Source organism: Papilio machaon, chromosome Z, assembly GCF_912999745.1.
Source record: "Papilio machaon chromosome Z, ilPapMach1.1, whole genome shotgun sequence".
NCBI classification, from domain to species: Eukaryota; Metazoa; Arthropoda; class Insecta; order Lepidoptera; family Papilionidae; genus Papilio; species Papilio machaon.
The window spans coordinates 1288476-1311855 of NC_060016.1; the positions used below are offsets into that span (position 1 = coordinate 1288476).

Genomic DNA, 23380 nt, shown 5'->3' on the forward strand with positions numbered 1-23380 from the left:
TAACAGGAATAATTAGCTTACCTTAACAGGAATTTTAAATTTTTTTAAGAAACACATATTAGGTATACATTGTACATGTAAAAATTAAGAATACGTATATAAAAATATGTTTTAATTCCAGTGCAAATGGAGCCTTATTAAAGGTTAAACTTAAGCATTGAAAAATTTAATTTCATATTGAAATGTGTTTTTTTTTTGCTTATTTTCAGAAATCACATTAAATACCGCTCTCCTGTAAAGTTGGTTTAAAAAATATCACGTTGTTCTTGTATAAGCGATATGTTTTTTTTTTTTGTATAATCCAATCTTTTTAGTTTTTTATTTTAAATTCAAATCTTAGTTAAGTTTCTTAAACACTATTTGATGTAACCTATATTTTTTTAGCATGTTATATTTGAATTCTATACTTTATTTATTTTTAAATGTTCTTACTTTGCATATTAAAAAAGTTTTTAGTAAAAATAATAAGTTAGAGCCAAATGTTATTATCGTTCGTTTTCACTCCCGAATATATCTGTACGAAAATAGTTTTATTTTTACAGAAACTTATTTCAGTAGTGGAAACCTACGTTTAAAATAAGTTAATCGTTTTGTTACCATTCCAAACTAGAGTACAGACTGATTATTTTGATTTTTAATGTTAGTTTCTAAGAAATCATAGTAATTTCTGTTTTAATTTGAATTTCTTCAGAAGATTACTATTGGTTATTAGGTTTATTAAAAAAAATATAAGCACATTTCTATCGATTTAACGTTATTTCTTAATTTAACTATTTCATTTGTATGAAAACTAAACAGTTAAAGTTATTTTTTAAGACTTTTTCAAATATATTTAAAAGTATTTGGCGTACAAAAAGTGATGACAATTACACCAAAATATGTATGAAATTTAGTGGTCTTCCATTTTTTTTTTGGTTATTATTGTTTTTAGTATTGTCAACTTTTTAATTTGAAGGTTAACAGAATCCAAAGTTATTAAAAAAAAATATATTTTTTTAAATTTTATTATATTTCACTCCAATTTTATACGACTATTTTTTTAAGTTGTTTAAAACTTTCGTGAGATTAATTAATTAATTAAGAACGGCTTAACTAACGTATTATTGTCCGGTGACGGCACCGACTAGTTTCGGATTCGTCGGTGGTCTATCTTAAGGGCGAGTGTTTATTTTTGGAACTTCTCAATCGTGACGGCATTTCGCACTTAGTGAGTGCCGATCGGTTCAAACTAGTCGGTGCCATCACTGGACAAATAATACGTGAATTAAGGCGTTTCTTAATTAAATGATAATTTTATATATTTTATGAAAAATATTTAACATAGATACCATTTTTAAATTTTGATATCTTTAAATATTATACAAAAATTATGAAACTGTCAAATTTAGGTATTTTTGATTTCTATAAGTGCACATATTGATTACTAAATCCAAACGGTGTTTATTTTAGTGATTTTTTTTTTATTTTTGTTGAATACCATTTCATTATAGCGTTTTTTTTATATTACATTATGCTTAATGTATTTACTACTATGAAAATGTGATAGATATTTTTGAAAATATGAAATGTCTCGCCATCTTGTAAATTAATTTAGCCTTTTCAATAAATAAGATGTCTTGGAATTATAATGGTCTACCTAGTACAAATAATTTGTCTATATTTGACCATTTATCCTCTTATATTTAGATCTATTTATGTTCAAACTTTTTTCATAAACAAAATTCCATTTTTTTACATTTTGTGAAACATTTTTTTTAAATGTAAAAAGTAAATGAATTTCCAGAAAAAAATTTTTTTTATTCCATTATATGATACTCATTCTAATGTTTAATTCCGTATTGTTTTAATACTTTTTTTTAAATAAATCTTCGAAAGATACCTTCTCTTGTGGGGGGGGGGGAAGACAGGGTTATTTGGGCCCTAGAGCTAGGGCCAGCCTAGAGTGCAATCGAAGAGGGTTCCGAGATCTTCGAGGAACTCACCGGAAGTTTAATTGTTTTAATACCTAAGAGTAAAATATATTTTTATACAAAAAAAAAAGTGAACAAACAAAATGGCTGCTTAACTTCCTTAATAGAAAAACATTAATCTGTAGAGAATCTTTCCAAATTATTTGTATTCAATAAAAACACAATGATATTTATTTTGTTTATTTGACAATAAAATTATATTACCATAATATACATTTAATTATTAATTATACATATTTAGAAAATGTATATCCGTAACAAAAAAAACATGCCCGAAAACAAATCGAACAATATGATGAAAATGGATTGTGTGATAGACGTACGAGAGGAGTAATCAAATTACAAAAAAAAAAGCAATTTGAAAGACGAAAGCCTATTATGATATGAAACATGTTAAAGGTCTAATATCTACACAATATGTTACTAGTGCTGCCACCTGTCGTACATTGTTGGTAGACATGTTTTTTGTTCTTTGGTTTTAAAAAATATATATATAGTCTGTGACACTCGTCAATACTTATACGTTGTTTTATTTTAAAACAGTAATTACAATCAAAATATACAAACATTGAATTACAAAGATTGAATTACAAAGATTGATAATTTGGATACAAATATCTTATTTAGAATTACGAAGACTCAAAACTCAACCGGGTGACAAAAAAATTATAAAACTTATAAAAGTGACAGAGTATACAATTAGACACCCTTCCCACTAAGCGAATAATGTGTGTTATAGTCGAATAATTTCCAAGAAATTAAATAATTAGACACCCTTTCCACTAAGCGAACAATGTGTGTTATAGTCGAATAATTTCCAAGAAATTAAATAATTAGACACCCTTTCCACTAAGCGAACAATGTGTGTTATAGTCGAATAATTTCCAAGAAATTAAATAATTAGACACCCTTTCCACTAAGCGAACAATGTGTGTTATAGTCGAATAATTTCCAAGAAATTAAATAATTAGACACCCTTTCCACGAAGCGAACAATGTGTGTTATAGTCGAATAATTCCTAAGAAATTAAATAATCAGACACCCTTTCCACGAAGCGAACAATGTGTGTTATAGTCGAATAATTTCCAAGAAATTAAATATTTAAGGTACTTAGTACTCTACTTATTTATAACGCTACACTTATGTCTAGTATACAATGAGTATCGCCTAAGTATCAGTATATCATATTAAAACTAAAACTTTCTGTATTACTGCAGTAGAAACGAAAGATTGTAAATATATAATAATATTTTGTAATTTTTTTTATATAATGTATTATATAGATAATAAGTTAATAAATTAATATGTGTAAAAGTTATTAGACTGTCTTGGTGGTTTAAAAATTTCTGCCTGCAATATTTTACTCTCGTCTGAAATAGGTATAAGCATCTGCAGTTACTGTTTTATTGGAAATGCATATGAGAATCCTTAATTATTTAAGCGATAGCTTAGTATAATATACATTATCTAGTCTCTGTTTTATCAAGATTAATGAAATCCGTCACTGCAGTGAAGTCCTACTGTTAGATTTTCGTCATGGCTTTGCGTCACTTGAATTGTCGTGAGCTGTGCCCCTCTCCTATCCAAAGAAGGACATATAGAAAATGTATTTGTACAATACACATTTAAAATCCTACCTTACCTAATATTTTTAAAACATTAATATCAATACATCAAAAGCGTATTTTTCCCTTAATGCGAAAAATAATAATTAATTATTAAAATAAAAACAGAGTCTTGTCGAGTATTATTGTTCTTTTAGTACCGCACTCAGGTTCATGTAATACTTAAATAGTATCTAAGTGTGGTATAATAAATACACCCTGAGTAAAACTCTTAGTTATCATTAAACTATGCTTTGATTCTGGCATTTACCGTTGGTTTCTGAGACCAAAATATCTGTATAAATCATATATAGTCATACCTATAATTATATTTGACAAAACAATGATAAAATGTTGTAAAGTGGGAATTTGGTCTCGGAAACTTACGATTAGTTTTATAAACTTTTTCCATTAGGTTATTTATGTCACTTCTTTCGTGGCTCGTAGCTAAACCAAGTTAGGGATAACGAAGCTAAGCTAAATATAAAACATTACAATTTGACAGCAACTTTTGTCTACAACATTAAAGCAATAAAGTAGTCGCATAGACATATTATTATAACTATGTATATTTAAATTTAATGGAAAATTATGTGTAACATCTCGGCAGTTGAATCCTGAAAAATTAAATTAAGAAATTAATTAATTTTTTTTAACAAATATATGTATACATTGTACATAATATTGAATATGTAAAAAACTAAAAATCTCACTAATATTATAAATGAGAATGTTTAGGCGGATGTTTGTTATTTCTAGAACGGCTGTATGGATCTCGTTGAAATTTAGAACATTGTCGGGAAGAACACGTAGGCTACTTAGTCTTTTTTTAATTCCGTGCGAACGTAGTCGCGAGCGGCAGCTAGTATAATTATAAATCATTATTTATTTAACTCACATTTATTTATGTAGAAGTGTTTATTTCAGCTACTGTTGTAATTTTATTGTTTACCACAGTTCCGTCAGTTTCCAACTGTTCCGGAGCAGCCAAGGCAATTTCATTTTTCTTCTTTTCTTTCCTGAAATACGTAGTTATTCCAATAAATGTATACAGTTTTGCTATTTTGTACTACTCGGTTTTGTAACCGTAAAACGCGTTAACCACGAGTTGAAATTTAATACTTTTTGCATATACTTACTCTTGATTAATTTCTGGACCCATTTCGGTGACTGATATTTCTTTGTTTTCTTTGGACGAGCTACGTTTCCACCTCAACTTTCTCATTTGTACCCACGAGGAAGTTTCACCCTCAATTTTGCTCCTGTAATTTAATAATTGCGATTATTGTAGTATATAATTGTAATACATTGTACCTGAAGCATATTATCTAAGTGTACTTGTATCAATCTTTTTTTATATTTAATTACTGTAAGTATTTGTCCTACTGATACGAGGCGAAATGCTAAATAGAAAGTTTAAAGTAATTTTACTCAAAAAACACGTTACGACTTTTATGCGTAAGAGTTGACGATTTGTTATTTTTTAACTGTTTTATATTAATTTTTTTGTCTTTTTGTACACAATGAAATAAGGTTAAAATTATTGCTAATACGTCAATTTATTGCTAAAGTTGTTCTCACTTACTCCTTACGAGATCTCTCCGCAGAGCTAGAGACTCGGGCCGGCCGGCGACCTCCTCGCATGCTCATGTAATCATCGTAATGTTTCTTCACCACCGTGCGAACCTTTCAATGAAGAAAACAAAAGAAAGAAGAGAACCTTTGAATTAAGAAAATACCATTGATTCTTAATTATATGTAAAATTATTTCGACTACCTTAGAAACGTCGCCACGAATTGGATCTGTATTTTATATTGGCACAAGGTATTTTTTCAATTTGTTTGCTTGGTAATTTATCTAGTTTTTTTTTTTATCTTCTAGTAGTCTTTTCGAACAAAAGAAATAAATATAAATAAATGTTCTTTATTATCCGAAAATCTTTTTTCAAACTTAAGTCTCCTGAACTAACGTAACTTAAGCGTAATTTATTATGGTGAAGTTTTAAGTCTTAGTGCAAGTGATTTTGACTAGATAACTGAGGGAATACTGATTTGTGTGCAGGTGAGTGGTTGCCGCCGTTAGGGCACTCGAGTCAAGAGCTCACTGCTCTGTCCCAAATATAATAACAACGGCGGACGGCAGACAAAATACAAACCAAGGTCACCTTCACGACATGTCAAATTAAATAATTTTGAATGGGATATATGAAAGGGAATCAGTAATATCTCTCAACATCTCCGGATTAAAGAAGTGCTTATTTATTTGTATTACAAGCTTGAAATGTATGTTATGGCAGCATTATAAATAAATAAACAATACAATGCCCATTACATGAATAATACCGAACTTGACTCAATGTGTTATATAACATTCGAGTTATTAATCTTTTTTTCTATAATATACCTAATAGAATTGAATCTGGCTGGCAAGTATGACGTCATGTAATCGAAGCGTATGTTTACCGTGGCTTGAGTAGTCTAAAACATTTCGGTCGGCACTTGGGTTATTGATTTCAGCATATAACCTGACCTTTTTGATATGAATTCAATAGTCCTAGAACTAGAAGACGTCTTTTGTTTGGCGTCCTTTTTTTTGTCTTACATAATAATTCTCGAAATGTCATTGTCTATTAAGATGAGAGGAATTATTCGTTTCAACGTTATAAACATTATTTTGGTTTATAAAGAATCTCGTAACTATTAGGAAAAGCGGATAGAGTAGGAACCAAAAAAGTAAACATAAAGTAACATTTTGCAGAGCCGCATTTTTTACTGACCTCTCCGTTCAAAAAGCAGTAGATAAGGGCAATAAAGAAGCCTTGGAACGATCGAAGGAAGTGTGTACTGTAACTCCATAATCCAAAGTTCCAAACGCTGCTGTCAGGTGGCGCTTCTGTCATATTCAAGATGTTTGTAATGCCCAAAAGTGGTAAAAGAACAAGTGCCGCTCGAACTGCTTTCCTGGGTATACAAAAACAAACCGTAATAATAATCGAAACTCAGCTTATCTAGTCTAAGATCCCGCTGCAGGATTGGTGCGCTCATCGACTTTTTGTTTAAAACCAAATTTTTATGTCTATTTATAGTTAAGAGAATATATATTTACTAGGGTGCCTATCAAAATTTGGCCGCCATTATTTTTTTAAAAATTATTTTTAATTGATTTTTGGTAAAAAATTTCGTTTATTTATTTTTTTAATAAAATAACGTCTACATAACGGTAATTAATATCAAGATTCTAAAAAATCACGGTTGCCGTTGCGCACCTGGCCGCACCTCTTTGCAGCCAGGTGTAAACAGGTATGATTTCGATAAATTTATACGTCTATAACCTATTTTTATTAATTATATGTCAAATTAAAGCTAATTTTTTTCTATTAATTATCATATAAAGTTGCTTAATTAAATCTGGCCGCAAATAAGGGTTGCTGGCTGTTAAAGATAATAAATATTTAAGGTAGAGTGAAAGAGAGTTAGCGCGTAACATCATTTGTCAGACGAGGACAGCGATTGCCGGCTGTGCGACGCTTTTAAGCCATTGCGCATGCGTCGAACGTTAGTGTTCTCAACCACCGGGGAGTAATAGAGACGACTTATAATAAATACTCCAAAAAATATGTAATTTTTTTCAAAATGACAAATTTAAAAATTGCAACAAAAAATTAATATTGATTTGATATATCGACGGTCTAGTTAGGAATTTGTCTAACTCTGAATTTTTTAGAGGGTGATTTTTTTAACATTTTGATGAAGCAATAATCCAATTACAAATTATTTGAATGATTCAAACTTAAATATTATATCTCTATTAGATATAAATAATTTTAAATGGTTTTTTTAAATGATAATAAATTTTGAAGTAATTGTTTTTTTTCGTACAAATAGAAGATTCTCTAAAAAGGAGTTAGATAATTTGCTAATTAGAACGTCGATATTTAATATTAATTTAAAAAATAAAAAAATAAAACCAAGGTGACTTAAGTAAAAGAAAATTTTATTGCGAAAGTATTATTCAAAAATTTTATTAGATTTTATTCAAGTATTTAATTGTCTGTTACATATTAATTAAACATTTAAGCAAATTAAAAAATTTATAAATTTATCTTATAATTCTTATATTTCCGTAACTCTTATTTAAAAATCTGAATCATCGGAGCTTTCAGGTGTACTGTCATCGGAGCTATCACTTTCATCGCTACAAATATCAGAATCGTCGTTATCGGAAGCTTTGTTCGTGGATTCACATAGCACACTATTAACTTGCGTTGGAGTTGAGTCTCCCAGGAACCATGTTGGTTTTAAAAAACCATCTAGTACCAACCAGCCATTATTTTCTGGGCTGAATTTGATGCAGTCTGGTTCAGTGGCATTTAACCACATCGAATTAACAAAGATTGTCCGCAACAATTTTTGTTTCAAAGATTTCCAGCACGGTGGAATGTGCGTCGAGTCCAAACCTTTAATTCTCTTCATAAATTTTTAATTATTTTGTTTTGAAGCGTACATTTTGTTAAATAATAAAAATCTTGCGGTATTTACACTTTGACACTTTGGTATTCCATACATAAGGCACGTAAACTCTTGGATTGCATCAATTTTGTTTTCATTGAAGATGTCAGTAGGATTCGTTAAAGTCGCAAAAACCTGTTGAATTTCTGGATTTTTAATTAATAAATTCAAGGGCCGAAGTTTCCCTTTGTTGAAAAATGCAGCCGTGTAGTCGCATTTATTATCTTTAACAGCCAGCAACCCTTATTTGCGGCCAGATTTAATTAAGCAACTTTATATGATAATTAATAGAAAAAAATTAGCTTTAATTTGACATATAATTAATAAAAATAGGTTATAGACGTATAAATTTATCGAAATCATACCTGTTTACACCTGGCTGCAAAGAGGTGCGGCCAGGTGCGAAACGGCAACCGTGATTTTTTAGAATCTTGATATTAATTACCGTTATGTAGACGTTATTTTATTAAAAAAATAAATAAACGAAATTTTTTTACCAAAAATCAATTAAAAATAATTTTAAAAAAAATAATGGCGGCCAAATTTTGATAGGCACCCTAGTAAATATATATTCTCTTAACTATAAATAAACATAAAAATTTGGTTTTAAACAAAAAGTCGATGAGCGCACCAATCCTGCAGCGGGATCTTAGACTATTAGTAGTTTTTCTGTACAGAACAATAAAAATTTAGAATTAATTAGACATTTGAGTAAATTCCACTTAATTCTACTGACACCTTAAATGGTAGGAACGAAAATGGTGGGTACCTGACTTTCTCCATTTCTGAACTCTGTGATTGGCGGAGTTTAACGATCAGAACTCGCATGATGTTCAATAGGAAAATTAGGTTGATCTGAAATTTAATTACGACAAAGCTGAGTATGAAAATAGTTTGAACATAAATCATATAATTATGAATCGGGTCTAATGTAAAATAATTTAGTTTATTAATAACTAGTTGTCGCCCGCGACCCTGTCCGCGCGATATTAAAAAAAAAACAAATAAGTAGCCTATGTGTTCTTCTAGAATATGTTCTACAACTGTGCAAAATTTCACCGAGATCTGTTGAGATGTTTCGGAGATATCTTCAAACAAAAATCCATCCATCCATCTATTTAAACATTCGCATTTATAATATTAGTAAGATCTAGTTAAAAAAAATCAGTCCTGAATTAAGAAACCTTCTAAAACTCCTTTGTATTTTAAACGAATCAAAAGTGCAATTTACTCAACTAACCTATATAAAGTAGTGGGACACCTAATTAAATATATACCTTGATAACACTACCTTAACCCGCCCACTATCTAAAATTACCATACTTTAATGAACCAAGATCCAATATCGCTTTGATAACATTGTCTCGTCTACACGTGCTACTTATTAATTTAGCATAATCCGATGACCAAACCAAACAGACATTAAAATGTTGAGAAAACTAATTTATTTCAAAGGTAATCCTGATTAGCGAGAGATTGAAAAAAAAATAGTTGAATCCATATCGACTTACTTATGTGGATCTATAGGAATTGTAAGGATCTTAGTATTTTAAAGTAGTTTATATGTCTATTATATATTTTTTCGATTCTTTAGGAGTGGGGAGAGCTTAATAAGAGCCCCCTTTGCTTCTGGCGACCCTATAAAATGGCTCATAGAAGGAGAGCTCTTTATCAATGTATAATCGCTAAATATAAACGAAAAACGCTTCAATAATTTATCCGAAACCACTGACTCATTGAGTATTATGTACTTGCGTTATTTATTACTTGATATAAATACAATTATTTATGTTAATATTACGAATAAATTACTACAACGAGATTTAACGTACGTATTGGAAAACTTCCATCGTTTATCAAGAGCTCTTAAACACGTGTATAAACGCACATCGAAATTTGACTAGTATCTTTGAATAACAACCAACACTCCAACTTTACGTGAGTTTAATTTGGATTAATAATGTATGTTATTTATTAAAACAGAATTCATATGGATAAAAATCAATCAAAGGGTTCATCCTTCCATAAAGACGAGTTATCCGACGAAAAGAGTTACATCTCTTATGGGATCTCATAAGAGAACTCTTTTCATTGATGAGTGCCTGGGTAATAACTGCAGCTTAGTCGTGCTGTGTACTGTTGTGTACACAAGTCTGGATCGCTGTTAGCGAAAACAACAGATAAATGTGTGTCTACACTAGACGAGCCGAGCACGAGCATAGCACGTGTCGAGCCAAAATTTGTGTGGTATGGATCGACTTACGATCCTGGAACGAGCGCGCTTCGGGCCTTTTACTCGTTCTCGACTGTGCTCCTATTTGCATGGCGCTCACACTGCGGAAAACTATGTTCGAGAAGAGTCGTCCACACTTAACACCGCTAGCAGACCGGTTCGGCTTTGCTCAGCTCGTTCTCGGCTCCTCTAACATGGACCCACCTTAAGGGGTTTACGCTTTAAGACCATTATTTATAATACATACTAGTTGTTTTCAGTTACTTTATTCACGATATAGTATTTGTCTTTTGGAGAAGATTGCAGCCAATACACTCCAATATCCTGCACGAGCTACTTTGATTATTTTGTGTGATTATTGAACAATTAAAATTATATAATATTTCTGTTTATGAAAGAAAATGAGAGGGACGATAAATATGATATTTGATATAATTTGGACAGGCAATAGCTATAGTTATAAACATTAGCTTACCATTATGACGGCCAGTCGGGGTCCTTGGACGATCCAATAGAGTGGGCTGAAATTGTATCCATACCAACACCTGCGAAATATAAACATATCGCTTTGAGAGTTGAATCACGCCAGTCTAAATACGCCGCACTGCCGGCCTGCGGTCTGAACTATTGCCTGCCGATTGACGACGACTTTGTTTAGATTTTTACGACATTTTGATGAGTATGACCGGATACGTTGCTTTACAGTATATTATGCGAATAAATAAAATACACCAGTCCGCTTTGTATCTCTTTTAAATGTGACTGTTGGTGTATATTTACTCAATGTTTTTAACCTACTATAGCAGTCTATGGATATATTCTTCAAAGCTTTGTTAGTAACATTTAAATAAAATAGTAACCCTTACACTCTTAGATTGATAAAATTTTGAAATAAGCGAACTAGATTTTTCAATTCTTATCGATTCGATAGCCACCTTTTTTTAAATTTATTAAACACTTACGTCTTTAATCCCTCCCGTTGATAGTGCAAAGCGGTCATGGTGGCCCAGATCACGGTGACAACAAAAGGTATTCCCCATCCCGTGGCGTAGTACAAAACGTAAGATATTCTCTCTCTGAGAGCGTTAGCTGTCACCACGTTGTGTAAATACAACCCTTCGATAAACATCCACATGAACATCACCGTTATAGCATATTCCAGTAGCACATAGGAAGATTCGCAAAGATACGGCTGAAAAGAAAATCATTGTCTATTTTTTGCAACACTAGATTTTAAACGCGGCTTAGTCTACGTAGAACGGATAAGTTACGAATTTCATATTATCTGATCAGCAGTTTTTTGTTTCCATTTTAAAAAGACATTCACACATCCAAACTTTCGCATTTATAATATCAGTAAGATATATTTAGTCGGTAACAACTATTTTTTAATATAAAACACTCTTTATGGAACACATTTAAAGCATTTACTGAAATACCTAGAAAATAAAATTTCGCATAAGCAATTTGTAAATAATTTCGCGCAGGCAGTTTTTTAAATCGCAATTTGACAAATAACGAGGTGCTTTAAATCGCATATTTCAAAGCTTAATAGTACTTTTTATTACAAGTACTATTAATATAATAGAAGTACAATGATATTGTCGCTTAGACGCAGTCAGAAAAATGTAGCCAAGTAATCGTTGAATAAAAAATTGCTTTGTGGCCAGCTTACAATTTGAAGGATTTTAAAATTTCTTTGAAAAATAGAAGTGTTCTTTAAATCTGTGTACTAAACTTTAATTTGTGAGGTCATTGAATTATAAACGATAAAATAATTGATCATATTTAATTTAAAAAAAAAAAGTATGGTATTTTTTTTTCTCATAACATAGATATGGTAATGCCATATTTATGAATATAAGAGCGTCGGTGGCTCAGGGGTTGAGCACTTGACTTGCAATCTGCATGTCCTGTGTTCGAATCCCGCCATGTATCAATGTGTTTTTCGATTTTCGATTTACATATGTACATTTATCCGACGTTCTTACGGTGAAAGAAACATCGTCATGCAGCCTGCACATATCTGAGAAGAAAATCAATGATATGTGTGAAGTCAACCAACCCACTCTATGCCAGCGTGGTTGACTATGGCCTAGTCAACCCTAACTTGGGGTAGGCTCCGGGCCCCTCGGTGGGGACGTATCGTGAGCTGATGATTTGATTGCCATATAGACAAATAGATATTTCTAACAACGTTCCTATGAAGTGTTTTTTTACCATATTATCTATCCCTTTAATAGTGAAGTTCCCGTTGATTAAGTGGTCGCCCTGTCGACTCCTGATGAGTGCTTGATCGATATACACCGTCAGTCTTATTACAACTTGCACCAACATCGCGCAGAACAGACTTTTGTGGATTCTAGTTCTATTGTTACGTAATGACCTATAACAAAAAAATATATTAACGGTTTAGATTTCATTCGATCGAATACCTGACAGAGACCTGCTGAGGTGTTTTTCGAATCATAAATCGTGGCATGAAACGTGTTGACATTAACAATCATTGTTGAAAGAAAAATTTCGCTAGCGTACTTTTTGTTCGACATGTTTCGCATAACTCTTACCACTGATAAAGGTAAAAGCAAAAACACCATTATTATTGAAAAATTAACATTTACTTTGTGTTTCTGAGACCAAAATATCTGTAAAAAAAATCGTCATCCCTGTCACTACTCGTATCTTTGACAAAACAGAGATAACAATAAGTTTTAAACGGAATTTTTTTCTCAGAAACCCACGGTAAAGCTATTGAATCGATTTTAATAAATCATTAGAAACATATTACGTTATTTCCAATAAGTATATAGTTGATAAAAGCAGGTTCGCGTAGCTTGTTATCTTTTATTCGCATTTTGCTTGGAATTTTCTTGGAATACTAAACAAATGCCCTTTAGTTATTTTGCATAACACATTTACCTGTAGTAGGAGAATATGATCAACGATATGATCAAAGCCAACATTGAAATGCTAAATCCCACTATCTCCATATACCTTGTCCGCTGAGCAATCTCGAATTTTAACTGGAACAAATATAAGACATTATAAGTTTCTAACTTTATAGCAACTCGTGATTAACTGATGGAACATGTATTTTTAAGTGAATCTGTTAAATATTGAGGGAAATGCCTCACACCCGCAACCCATTATACGATACAAAACTTTATTGTTCGCATCGTCTCGGACGAACCAAGCTGCCTTAAAGTTTGAATGTTTTTTGCTAATTAATCGGTAAAATATACAAACAAGAAGGGTTAGCAAAGATTATTACGTTGATAAATTAAAAAATGTAATTTATTTAACCCTAAAAAATATTTTGTCTTTTCTTTGCGATCAACAGGAATTTCATTAGCCCTTAAAATTACCCTCAAATATTTCAAGATCAAATTTTTTGAGGTTAACGATGTCAATTATGGCTCAAGACACAAAAATTTGTTTCTTTAGTTAAATTTAGTAAGTAATTTGTAATGTTTTAGACAACGAGCGTTTTATATCATAATGTGGCAAACGACTAAGCGGCCAACTGAATTCGCCGAAATAGCGAAGCGACCACTGCCTGTGGATGGATACACATAAAGAGGATATTTCTCCTTCCCATCATTTCTTTACATAAGAAAAGGGTGGAAGGGGACTGTGGACTACAATAGGCCACCGATACGATGTGTGTGACATTAGACGAAACGTGGAATAGCTTCCCCTTCACGCCTGTCTTCTGTGTGGTCGTGGTTCATCATTTGTGCACCCAACAAATATTGTTATTGCGGTATCTACCACTATTAAAAGATAATGCTAATCATAGTTGTACATTTTACTAAATTGTTTAAACTTTCGTGAGACATCATAATTAATTAATTAAGAAACGGCTTAACTCCGCGAAGTCTTCGGATTAAACACTCGCCCTGAAGATGGACCCCCGATGGGTTCGAAACTAGTCGGTACATTTTACTGTTGCAAAAATTGTCGATATACAAAAGAAATCATCAGTTTTATGCCAGTATATACAAATTATAACTTACCCCATCTTTTAAATGCATTTAATATTTGATATTAATAACCCATTCAAACACTATTCCATTCATAATGAATATGATAATTTCCGACATATATTGCAGTTTCCTTTGAAGCGACAACTTCAACAAATCTGTATCTCCATTTCCACTGCGCAATTACTAGTTTCCAAAAGTCTCAAAGCAATTTACACACGGCCATTAGAGAGTTAAATATAACTCGATAAATATATGATACGTTGAACCGAAGATGCAAGATGTTCAATATAAATTTATTTTAAAGCTATTTATGTAAACAAATTACATTCATATATTTCTAAAAACGAGATCCAAGACAGCTTGTGTCCTTATGTAAATTTATATATTTAAATAATTATATTAACATATAACTAAATAAACGCCTGTAATTGTATTTAAACTTTAAAATTAACGATGATATAAAAAAAAACATCTTGCTATATGCTGATTGTGTTAATTTGGGTTCAATTAATAAAAATATATGTATAAAAGAAGCTAAATGCTGACCTGTGCATCCTTTTCGTCGTCGTAAACTTTAACTAAGAGCGTCTGAACTTCTGGCGGGAAACAAGGCGTATAGTTTGTCCATCCGATGACGCTGCTTTCGTTTGGCCGTCGACCTAGCCAGAGGCCGGAGTCTCCGCACCGACGAAATGCAAAACCTGAAACAAATACTCAAGCTTAAAACATTTTATACCTTTTATTATTTAGAGATGAACAAGATTATAATAGTGGATTTTCACTGTGATTCTCCAGGCGGGCTACGAGCGGCCAAGGATCAAGAACTCTTCCCGCACTAACAACATTTAAGTGCCTATTCGACAAACAGGTTTTAAGAATCAAATTATGATATGGGTATTTTATCATTAAGGGAATATTTACGTACTATTATAATATACTTACGTGATGTATCGCTAAGTCTCGCCGGTGGGCAGTTTTGTGAGACGACTTCACCCGCAGGCGTCGGCGGCCAGCACAAGAATGTGTCGTACGTTGCATTGCAGTACGTCGTCTCTGTAGTTATCATACAATTATTTAACTTTTCAGCAGACATAGTCCTCATTTTCACCGACATGTCCGCCAATATTGTCAGAAAAGGCGTTCGAGTGTTGCTATTCGTTTAGTAGCAAATGGATTTTATAAGATTTTGACGGCAAAAAACGCAGATATTTGTTGCCTTTGTATGAAACAGTAACAATACCTTTTTTAATCTTATACCAGGTAATTGCTGCTCCGCCTGCGCAATGCTATTAAGCGATTATTAATAAGCTGCTTTTCGCATTAAAATAATAGAAACAAACATTTTATTATTTGTTATAACGACTTAGCGTGAAAAGCACTCAGGTAACGTTATGAATAACTATTTATTACTGTAACGCAACCTTTAATATTGTATATTTTTCAAACAATAAATGCTACAAATTATCTAAAGCCAGGTAGTTGGAGTAAACATAAATTTATACAATAACTAGCTTGTACCCGCGACTCCATCCGCGCGGAATAAAAAATAGAAAACGGGGTAAAAATTATCCTATGTCCGTTTCCTGGTTCTAAGCTACCTGCCCACTAATTTTCAGTCAAATCGATTCAGCCGTTCTTGAGTTATAAATAGTGTAACTAACAGGACTTTCTTTTATATATATAGATTAATAAAAATATAGATACATTTTATTGAAATTTTCGTCATCATTCTATATGGGGTTTGAAAAACATCATCTTAGCAAACATGATATAAATGAACAACTAATGTAGAACTTGAAATTGCTTGGTGAATAAAAGAAATGAATTTGCAGTCCATTTATTTTTATTTTAAAATATTAAACTACAACATATGTAAATATATCTATAATATAAGAATATCTTTAAATCTAAAACAAGTCCTAAGGCAGGAAATACTTTAATAAACCCTTGTAAAATTAATATAAATTTAGAACGCCGCTTTTTCTTTTGGTTTATATGTTAAGAAGTAATCTCTAAATTGAGGAACATCAACCGGTGTTTGTCCTGGAAGTCCACAATTAGTTAAAGTTTCCTTGGTTTTTTCAAAGTCTATTTTTTTCAGTTCACACAGATCTTCGAGGAATTCCAAAAATTCGTCCCAGTTCAATTCTGTTTTGCTGCAAACAACGTCGTTAATTAAATAAATATTGTGGACTCAACCGGTGAAAAATCTCGATCTCACAGAAGCCAGACAATAGTCGAATATTCTGTTTTCGCCCCATGCTTGAAGTGCCAAGGCAATTCTAAGTCTCCTACCAAATACACCTTTTCCTTGAGAATGTATTGAATATCAAGGAGACGAGTGTAGAAAGAGAAATGTAGTTTAGTTTGTTTCTCTCCTTCCAACAAATGTTGTTCAATACTTACTCGAACTTATTAAATGATATTCCAGTATCAGTCATAGTGACATTTCGATCATCTAGTATCTTCGTTTGTCTCAACCAGTTGTCGAATCTGTATAGAGTAATGGTGGTGCCGTTCCTTTTATTATCGAACAGCTTCGAGAATTCGTAGAACTGACCCTCAAGAGTCGCCGCTTCCTCTTCACCCATAATTTAAGTTTCGGAATCTGATAAAACTAGCAAATTAAATTTTAAGTACATACGATGCGAAAATAATACATTAAAGGTGTGATAAAAATAAATTGAACCAATACCAAATGAGACGTGGATAGGCTTCATAAGTTTGCAAAAAGAATACGAACTCGGTTTGATTTCTTTGGTAAATCTTGTATAAAGTTGTGTAATGGTTAAACGTTGTGTAAAAATATTGAAGACATTGCCTGATAGTGAAGTTTTGTATTGAGTTTTAGTCACAGTCAAACGTGTCGCCTAGTTACCGAATAAACATATGTCTATTAAAACGATCAGTTACAAGCGCAGATATAACAAATAGGTATGTAACTTATATAATTTTTGGGAGTATTGCAAAATAAATTTTTTTTGTATGGAATATTTTGTATTATACTTTTTGAATAAAAGAATAACCAAAATAGAAGTTATAAAAATTCTTGTCGCCATTCTACCAGTGCCAGACAGAAATGCATCATCTCAGCAAACATGAGATACAAGTTCTGAATTAAATCGAAAAACAGAAAATCGTAGTGCAATTGGTTGTTAAATAAGAGAAATAAAATGAATATATAGTTTTACTTATAATTCTTAATTAAAATGTCCTATACTTTCATCTTAAAATGCCATTTTTTCCTTTGGTTTATATGTTAAGAAGAAATCTCTATATTGAGGCACATTAACCGGTGTTTGTCCTGGAAGTCCGCAATTAGTTAAAGTTTCTTTGGTTTTTTCCAAGTCCATTTTTTTAAGTTCACACAGATCTTCAAGGAACTCCATCCATTCATCCCAGTTCAATTCTGTTTTACTGCAAAAGATTAACATTAGAAAATATGTGTATTTAAAAAAGTATTACATTTTTACACTTACTAATTTAGTTGTATATTTGGCATCAAATACGACAGTGAAAACTAACAGTAGTAAAGCCTGCAGCAATATCTGTTGAAAATGCGGCTCGTGGGTGGAATACTACATCCAGTGGTAGTCCTCACGGAAAAGTGCGAAATAAGTCTATATTGCATTTGTCTTTAATCTTCATTCCAGCTTCGAATCATGAGCGAGCGACGGAGGTCCAAATCTAGACATCTTTGCCTTTCCTTGACAAGTGGAAGGGATAATAGGATAGGGACCTTTTTTATCCCTTGCTTTGGTCATTGAACAATCATTGTTCAGTAAACTTACTTAAACTTATTAAATAAAATTCCAGTATCAGTCATTGTTATTTTTCGATCATCTAGAAGTTTAGTCTGTCTCAACCAGTAGTCGAACCTGTATAGCGTGATGGTGGTACCATCTCTTTTGTTGTCGAACAAACGCGAGAATTCGTAGAACTGACCCTCAAGAGTCGCTGCTTCTTCCTCACCCATAGCTCAAGTCAATCGAACTGCAATGTAATAAATCCATAATATATTAAGAATAAATTCAACCAATACCAAATGACGGATTACAAAAGATCAACTAACTGGAAACATGGAAACGAATATAACCAACAAGGCCGACCGGGTATCTGGACCGATGGTCAAACTTAATTATGACGGCTCAGTAGCGCCCCTCTGTCAAAATCAAAAATTGTCATCATGTCCACTTTGTACCGTAGCTAGTAGCTGTCATGTCATTTTTTCTTTTATGACATTTTCTACGTAGTAAGTAGATTTTATATAATTTCTGAGAGAACCAACTAGGATAGCAGCGCCTCCCTCACCGGTTTAATTGTTTGACTTAAACTTTTTTAATACATGCAGACGTGATACCATCATAAGTTGAAAAACTTAATATGAATGCTAATTCTTTACTAATATTAATAATATTTACTATTAGAAGAACAAAGCCTAATGCTCAAAAAGTGGTTGTTTCGGTTGTCTAGTTTAACACTTAAAGATTGTGCGCGATTGTGCAAATGTTTAAAGCAAAACTGCTCATAACGTCCGCTCTAAAACCGTATTTTATTTGAAACTAGCTTTTACCCGCGACTCCGTCCGCGCGGAATAAAAAATAGAAATCGGGGTAAAAATTATCCTATGTCCGTTTCCTGGTTCTAAGCTACCTCCCCGTCAATTTTCAACTAAATCAGTTCGACCGACCTTGAGTTATAAATAGTGTAACTAACACGACTTTCTTTTATATATATAGATATAGATTATGGTTCAACATAAAACGAACAACACCCAATTCATGAAATCAGAATTTAAAACTATCGGCAACTACAATTTTTACAACGATAAATGATAATCGTTGATTACGACGAAGAAATCACATTAGAAAGTAAGAAAATGTAATCAAAAACATAATTTTATCAACTAGCGAGAAATGAAACTTTTTTTTTTTTGTGACTGAGTAGTCACTGTTTGCCTTGAAGAGGCATTTACAGTTTCACCGGGCTTGAGGTGGCCGGGCGCAGATGGCGCTAAGCCTAAACCTCGTTTAACAGTAACTAGGCTCGAGGGCTCCCTCAGGAGCCTCGGCTCGGGCTGTTACTTCGTTATTATTACCGGATTGGGAAATTTTTATATGAACCACGAAAGCTTTGTATTCCGAGACACGATACTTACAACCGCGATGCCATTTAAAGAGGATTCTCAACAGCGCCATCTTTTATAGAGTAGGAAACGTCAACAAAATAAAAAAAAAGCTCATCGGTGCCACTCATTTACAAATATAACTATGTTACTATAACAAGTTATTTTATTAAAAATCAAACCATAATCGCGCTGCGCTGGCTATTGGTCAAGAACAATAATCACTAAACGTCTTCTCATAAATTATTATAGGTAGGTAAGTAACTACTGAAGCGGTTCTGTTTTAAGCATGTTGATTTTTACAACGTCGATGTTTGAACGAAACACGTCCGCGGCAAAGTTTTCAGTGTTACAAATTTAACTCATGTACCTACATATAAATCTACTATATTTATATATATAGTAACATAATTTATGAGAACGCATGTTTATTTTTATCTCATAAAATATTTCATTGAGATATAAATTATGTTTGATGGTAATAAAAAATTAACTACGTGAGCTATAAGTATATGCGTGGATTTATGAATGTATACAAGCAGGGAAAGAGGTGCCTTGCCAAATAGAATATGTTACCGAACTACGAGAGTATAATATTATGTGTATTATTTAAATCCATGTCTTATTATGTATTGCATATATCTTTAGTGCTATATTCCATACGGTGATGTTATGTTCGATAAATTAAGTATGAAAAAATTTAATGTAACTAAATATATCTTAATTTTTGGGACTTAAAATATGAAGAGCTGAAGCTTTCCATAGAGATCATTTTTTGTGGTAATATCTTTGAATGATATTTCTTTTTTTGAGTAAGCCTTCTACAGAGCGATATGTCATATGTATAAGGGTCTAAGTAACAAATTGATAATTTTTACTTTTTATATTAAAAAATACCTCTTAGTTGTAAATGTCTTTTTTTTGCTGAAGTAAAAGAGACTATGCGGCCTATTTTCCTATATGGTTGAGGATTTGAGAGCCTCTCCTGAAAAGTTATCAATTGCAAATTGGCCCTTATTGGTACGAGCCATCTAGATAAGAATATAATTCATTCCCGTGAACCAGAGCGGTAGGTAGAGATCATGAATTTACATTTAGCGAGTTTTTGTCATACCTCTCGTTTCACCAACATTTATACATCTGCCTCTACGCATTGCTCTTAATACCATGTATATATAAGTACATTTTTATAATTATTTTAAGTGTACAAAAAAATTGCCTTATTGTATTTACAGATATGTTTCTGTTATTTAAACTTAAAACTGATTTATTCAATAAAGACTTGAAGCTCTTTTGATCTTCAAAAGGATGCTGTCCAATCGGAAAATAAATTATTATATTATCATAATAAACTTTACATTTCATTTTCCGTGATTCCTATACTTACAATTTCATGAGGAAACACGCTTTTGTCATGTCATTCCTACAATGTTTTGCATAATACCTTGGACACCAACTTACGGCTGAATTCGATAATCGGTCTCGAATTATTTTTGCTTATAAGTGGTATTTTAATTAACACTTTTAGTTCAAAAACAGAACTAAATATCGCGGAAAAAAAAAACGAAAAACTTAATCTATTTTAGAGGGATATCGGTACCGTTAATAGCACATATTTAGTAACTATTTCTGGTTGATAAATTACGGTGACAGTGAATTTCAACCGTCACAAGAACACTGTTGTCTATCTGTTCTTTTTTTTTTCTTCAAAATAACAGGTATAGCAAAATTGTGGCTACAGTGGAAACACACTCTAATCTGCATCTGTTTTAACAGTTTTTTTTTTTTAATTCAACTCTACCAGAGAAAAACTTTTTTTCAAGCGTATTTAAAATAATGCGTCGAATAATTTCTCACGTGGTTATGAACGTTTCGCTGAAGATTGTTCCGAGTGCTTTTACGAATACAAAGTTATGCAACCTGTAATTTCACATAAAAATCATAGAAATGCAAATTCATATTAGTTTAATTATAATGGTTAAAAGTGTTAAATATTTTAACCATAGAAAAGTATAAATTACAGAAAAATAAACATTGATTTTTATTACTTATATAAGAGTAGATGAGAAATAATAGTTCAGTTGAGTTTTACATTAAAGGGCTATATTCGTAACTTAACATTAAAGTCAGACGCCACTTCAATTTAAGCCCTAGTATGAATGTTTTTGATCTATTTAAAGACCTAAGTAGTATATAATGAGATACTTATCTTTTGCCCGTTGCAGTCTTTTAGAGACAACGTTATACTATTTTGAAATATATATCTCGAATATAGAATATGAAATGCTGCGTTAATATCCAACTATCTCAACAGCCCACACACCTTTACAAAATACATTCATCCCTTATTTTATTTAGATTTGGAATCGAACATACGACTTGCAGTTATGTAGTAAAGGACTTGATTCATCTTAAATTCAAAATAATTCAAGTAAACAATGAAGTTATTAACTTGGACTTATACGAGCTGTCATCATTTTTTTTTTCTATTCATTTAAATTTGGTTACTTTCATATCGAGAAATTGTGTATAAATGTATGTAAGAAAACATTTTTATTACATCTATCATTTCCTGTTATAATTCATAGTTCGATCTCGATATTGTATCTCTCTGTTTTAAAACAATGTAACGAAATCTATTCATGTTTATAAAGTAATAAACATTTTTGAGATTTTGTCCGTTCTATTTTTAATATATTGCGTCATCGGTAATCTATTGTAAATATTTTGTGCGTATACATTACGAGATATATTTTTACTGATCTTTTTATTGGTTATCCATTGGTTGCCATGCCAAAATAACGACCATATACTAATCAATCAAAATGATGCCAAAACATAGACACTGTTCAAATGTTCATTGAAAAAAATCCGTAGTACACAATTTTTTTTGGTATGATTTGGGATTTCAGGAACGTATAGCGGACATACATAAAAATTTGTCCCTTAAGCAATTTATATATGCATGTAAATATATAATGAAAATAACCTAAAATAAATTTTAATGGTAACATGAAGTTTTTCAGGTAAATATTTTCGCCTTGTTACATTGATGATGATTGTGAAATTATAATACGAATAGTAACAAGTTTAGTAACAATAATATTGTTAAATTACCATTAAGTATCGTTTAACTTACTCAGAAATTGGAACCTTTTTGAATTTAATTGATGTTTTGGTATTGCTATTACTAAATAACAAAATATTTGTAATTGTTTGTAACACAGATAATTAGCGACTAAAATATATATTTTTACTTTATGTTTACTACTGGAGCTAAGCCAATAGATTAATTAAAACGCAACACTAATTATTATGTTATTACTATAGCCACTTCACACTTGTCGTCAATTATTTCTACTTGATGGTGCTAAACAAATCCTTGGTTGGAAAAAAAGGACTAAGGGTGGACGTGGCTTCTTTGTAGTTTAATAGGGCTTCAAGTTTTGACAAGTCTTCACACCACTAGTTGTTCATCTATATTTCTATAGCCCTAGGGCTATCAAATTACATTAAGTGTCCCTTGGCTGTAAACGTAGGAAGCTGGTATGTACAAATTAATATAATTTCAGTTCCTCACCCGCTTTGTACGCAAAGTCCGCAAACTTCTGAATGCAGGCCCGTTTGAGCCGTAGCAATTCATCTTGTTCCTTAGACGCCGACAGTTTTGCGCCCGTCTTGCCGGATTAGTATGAAGCAAATGTGAAACTGTAACAAGAGAATTGACATTTCATTCGTAAGTACCGTACGTCCCATAAAATTATCAGGACTGACAAAAGTGGCGGTGTTTAGTACCACAATACGTTCAGTCAAATATAGTGTAACATAGAAAAACAAACAAATACAAGACGTGACTAGACGGTGAAAATTCGAAAAGGAAATTGTAACATTTTTACATTGACTGGGAGCCACTGTGAGCTAGTTTATATTACGTATTTTCCTATCAGCCCTTA

At 31.9% G+C, this 23380-nt stretch overlaps 1 protein-coding gene across 1 annotated transcript; it reads right to left on the bottom strand.

The window, feature by feature from the left end:
• Positions 1–4170: 4170 nt before the first annotated feature.
• On the bottom strand, positions 4171–23113 carry LOC106707356 (PDF receptor; the record flags this gene model as incomplete). Its single annotated transcript, XM_045686088.1, has 13 exons — positions 4171–4191; positions 4473–4593; positions 4714–4836; positions 5160–5260; positions 6352–6535; positions 8853–8938; positions 10792–10861; positions 11279–11508; positions 12537–12702; positions 13236–13339; positions 14849–15003; positions 15245–15355; positions 23008–23113. Coding segments are annotated over 12 exons (1551 nt in total), but the record flags the coding sequence as incomplete, so codon positions are not given.
• Between the last annotated feature and the right edge of the window lie 267 nt (positions 23114–23380).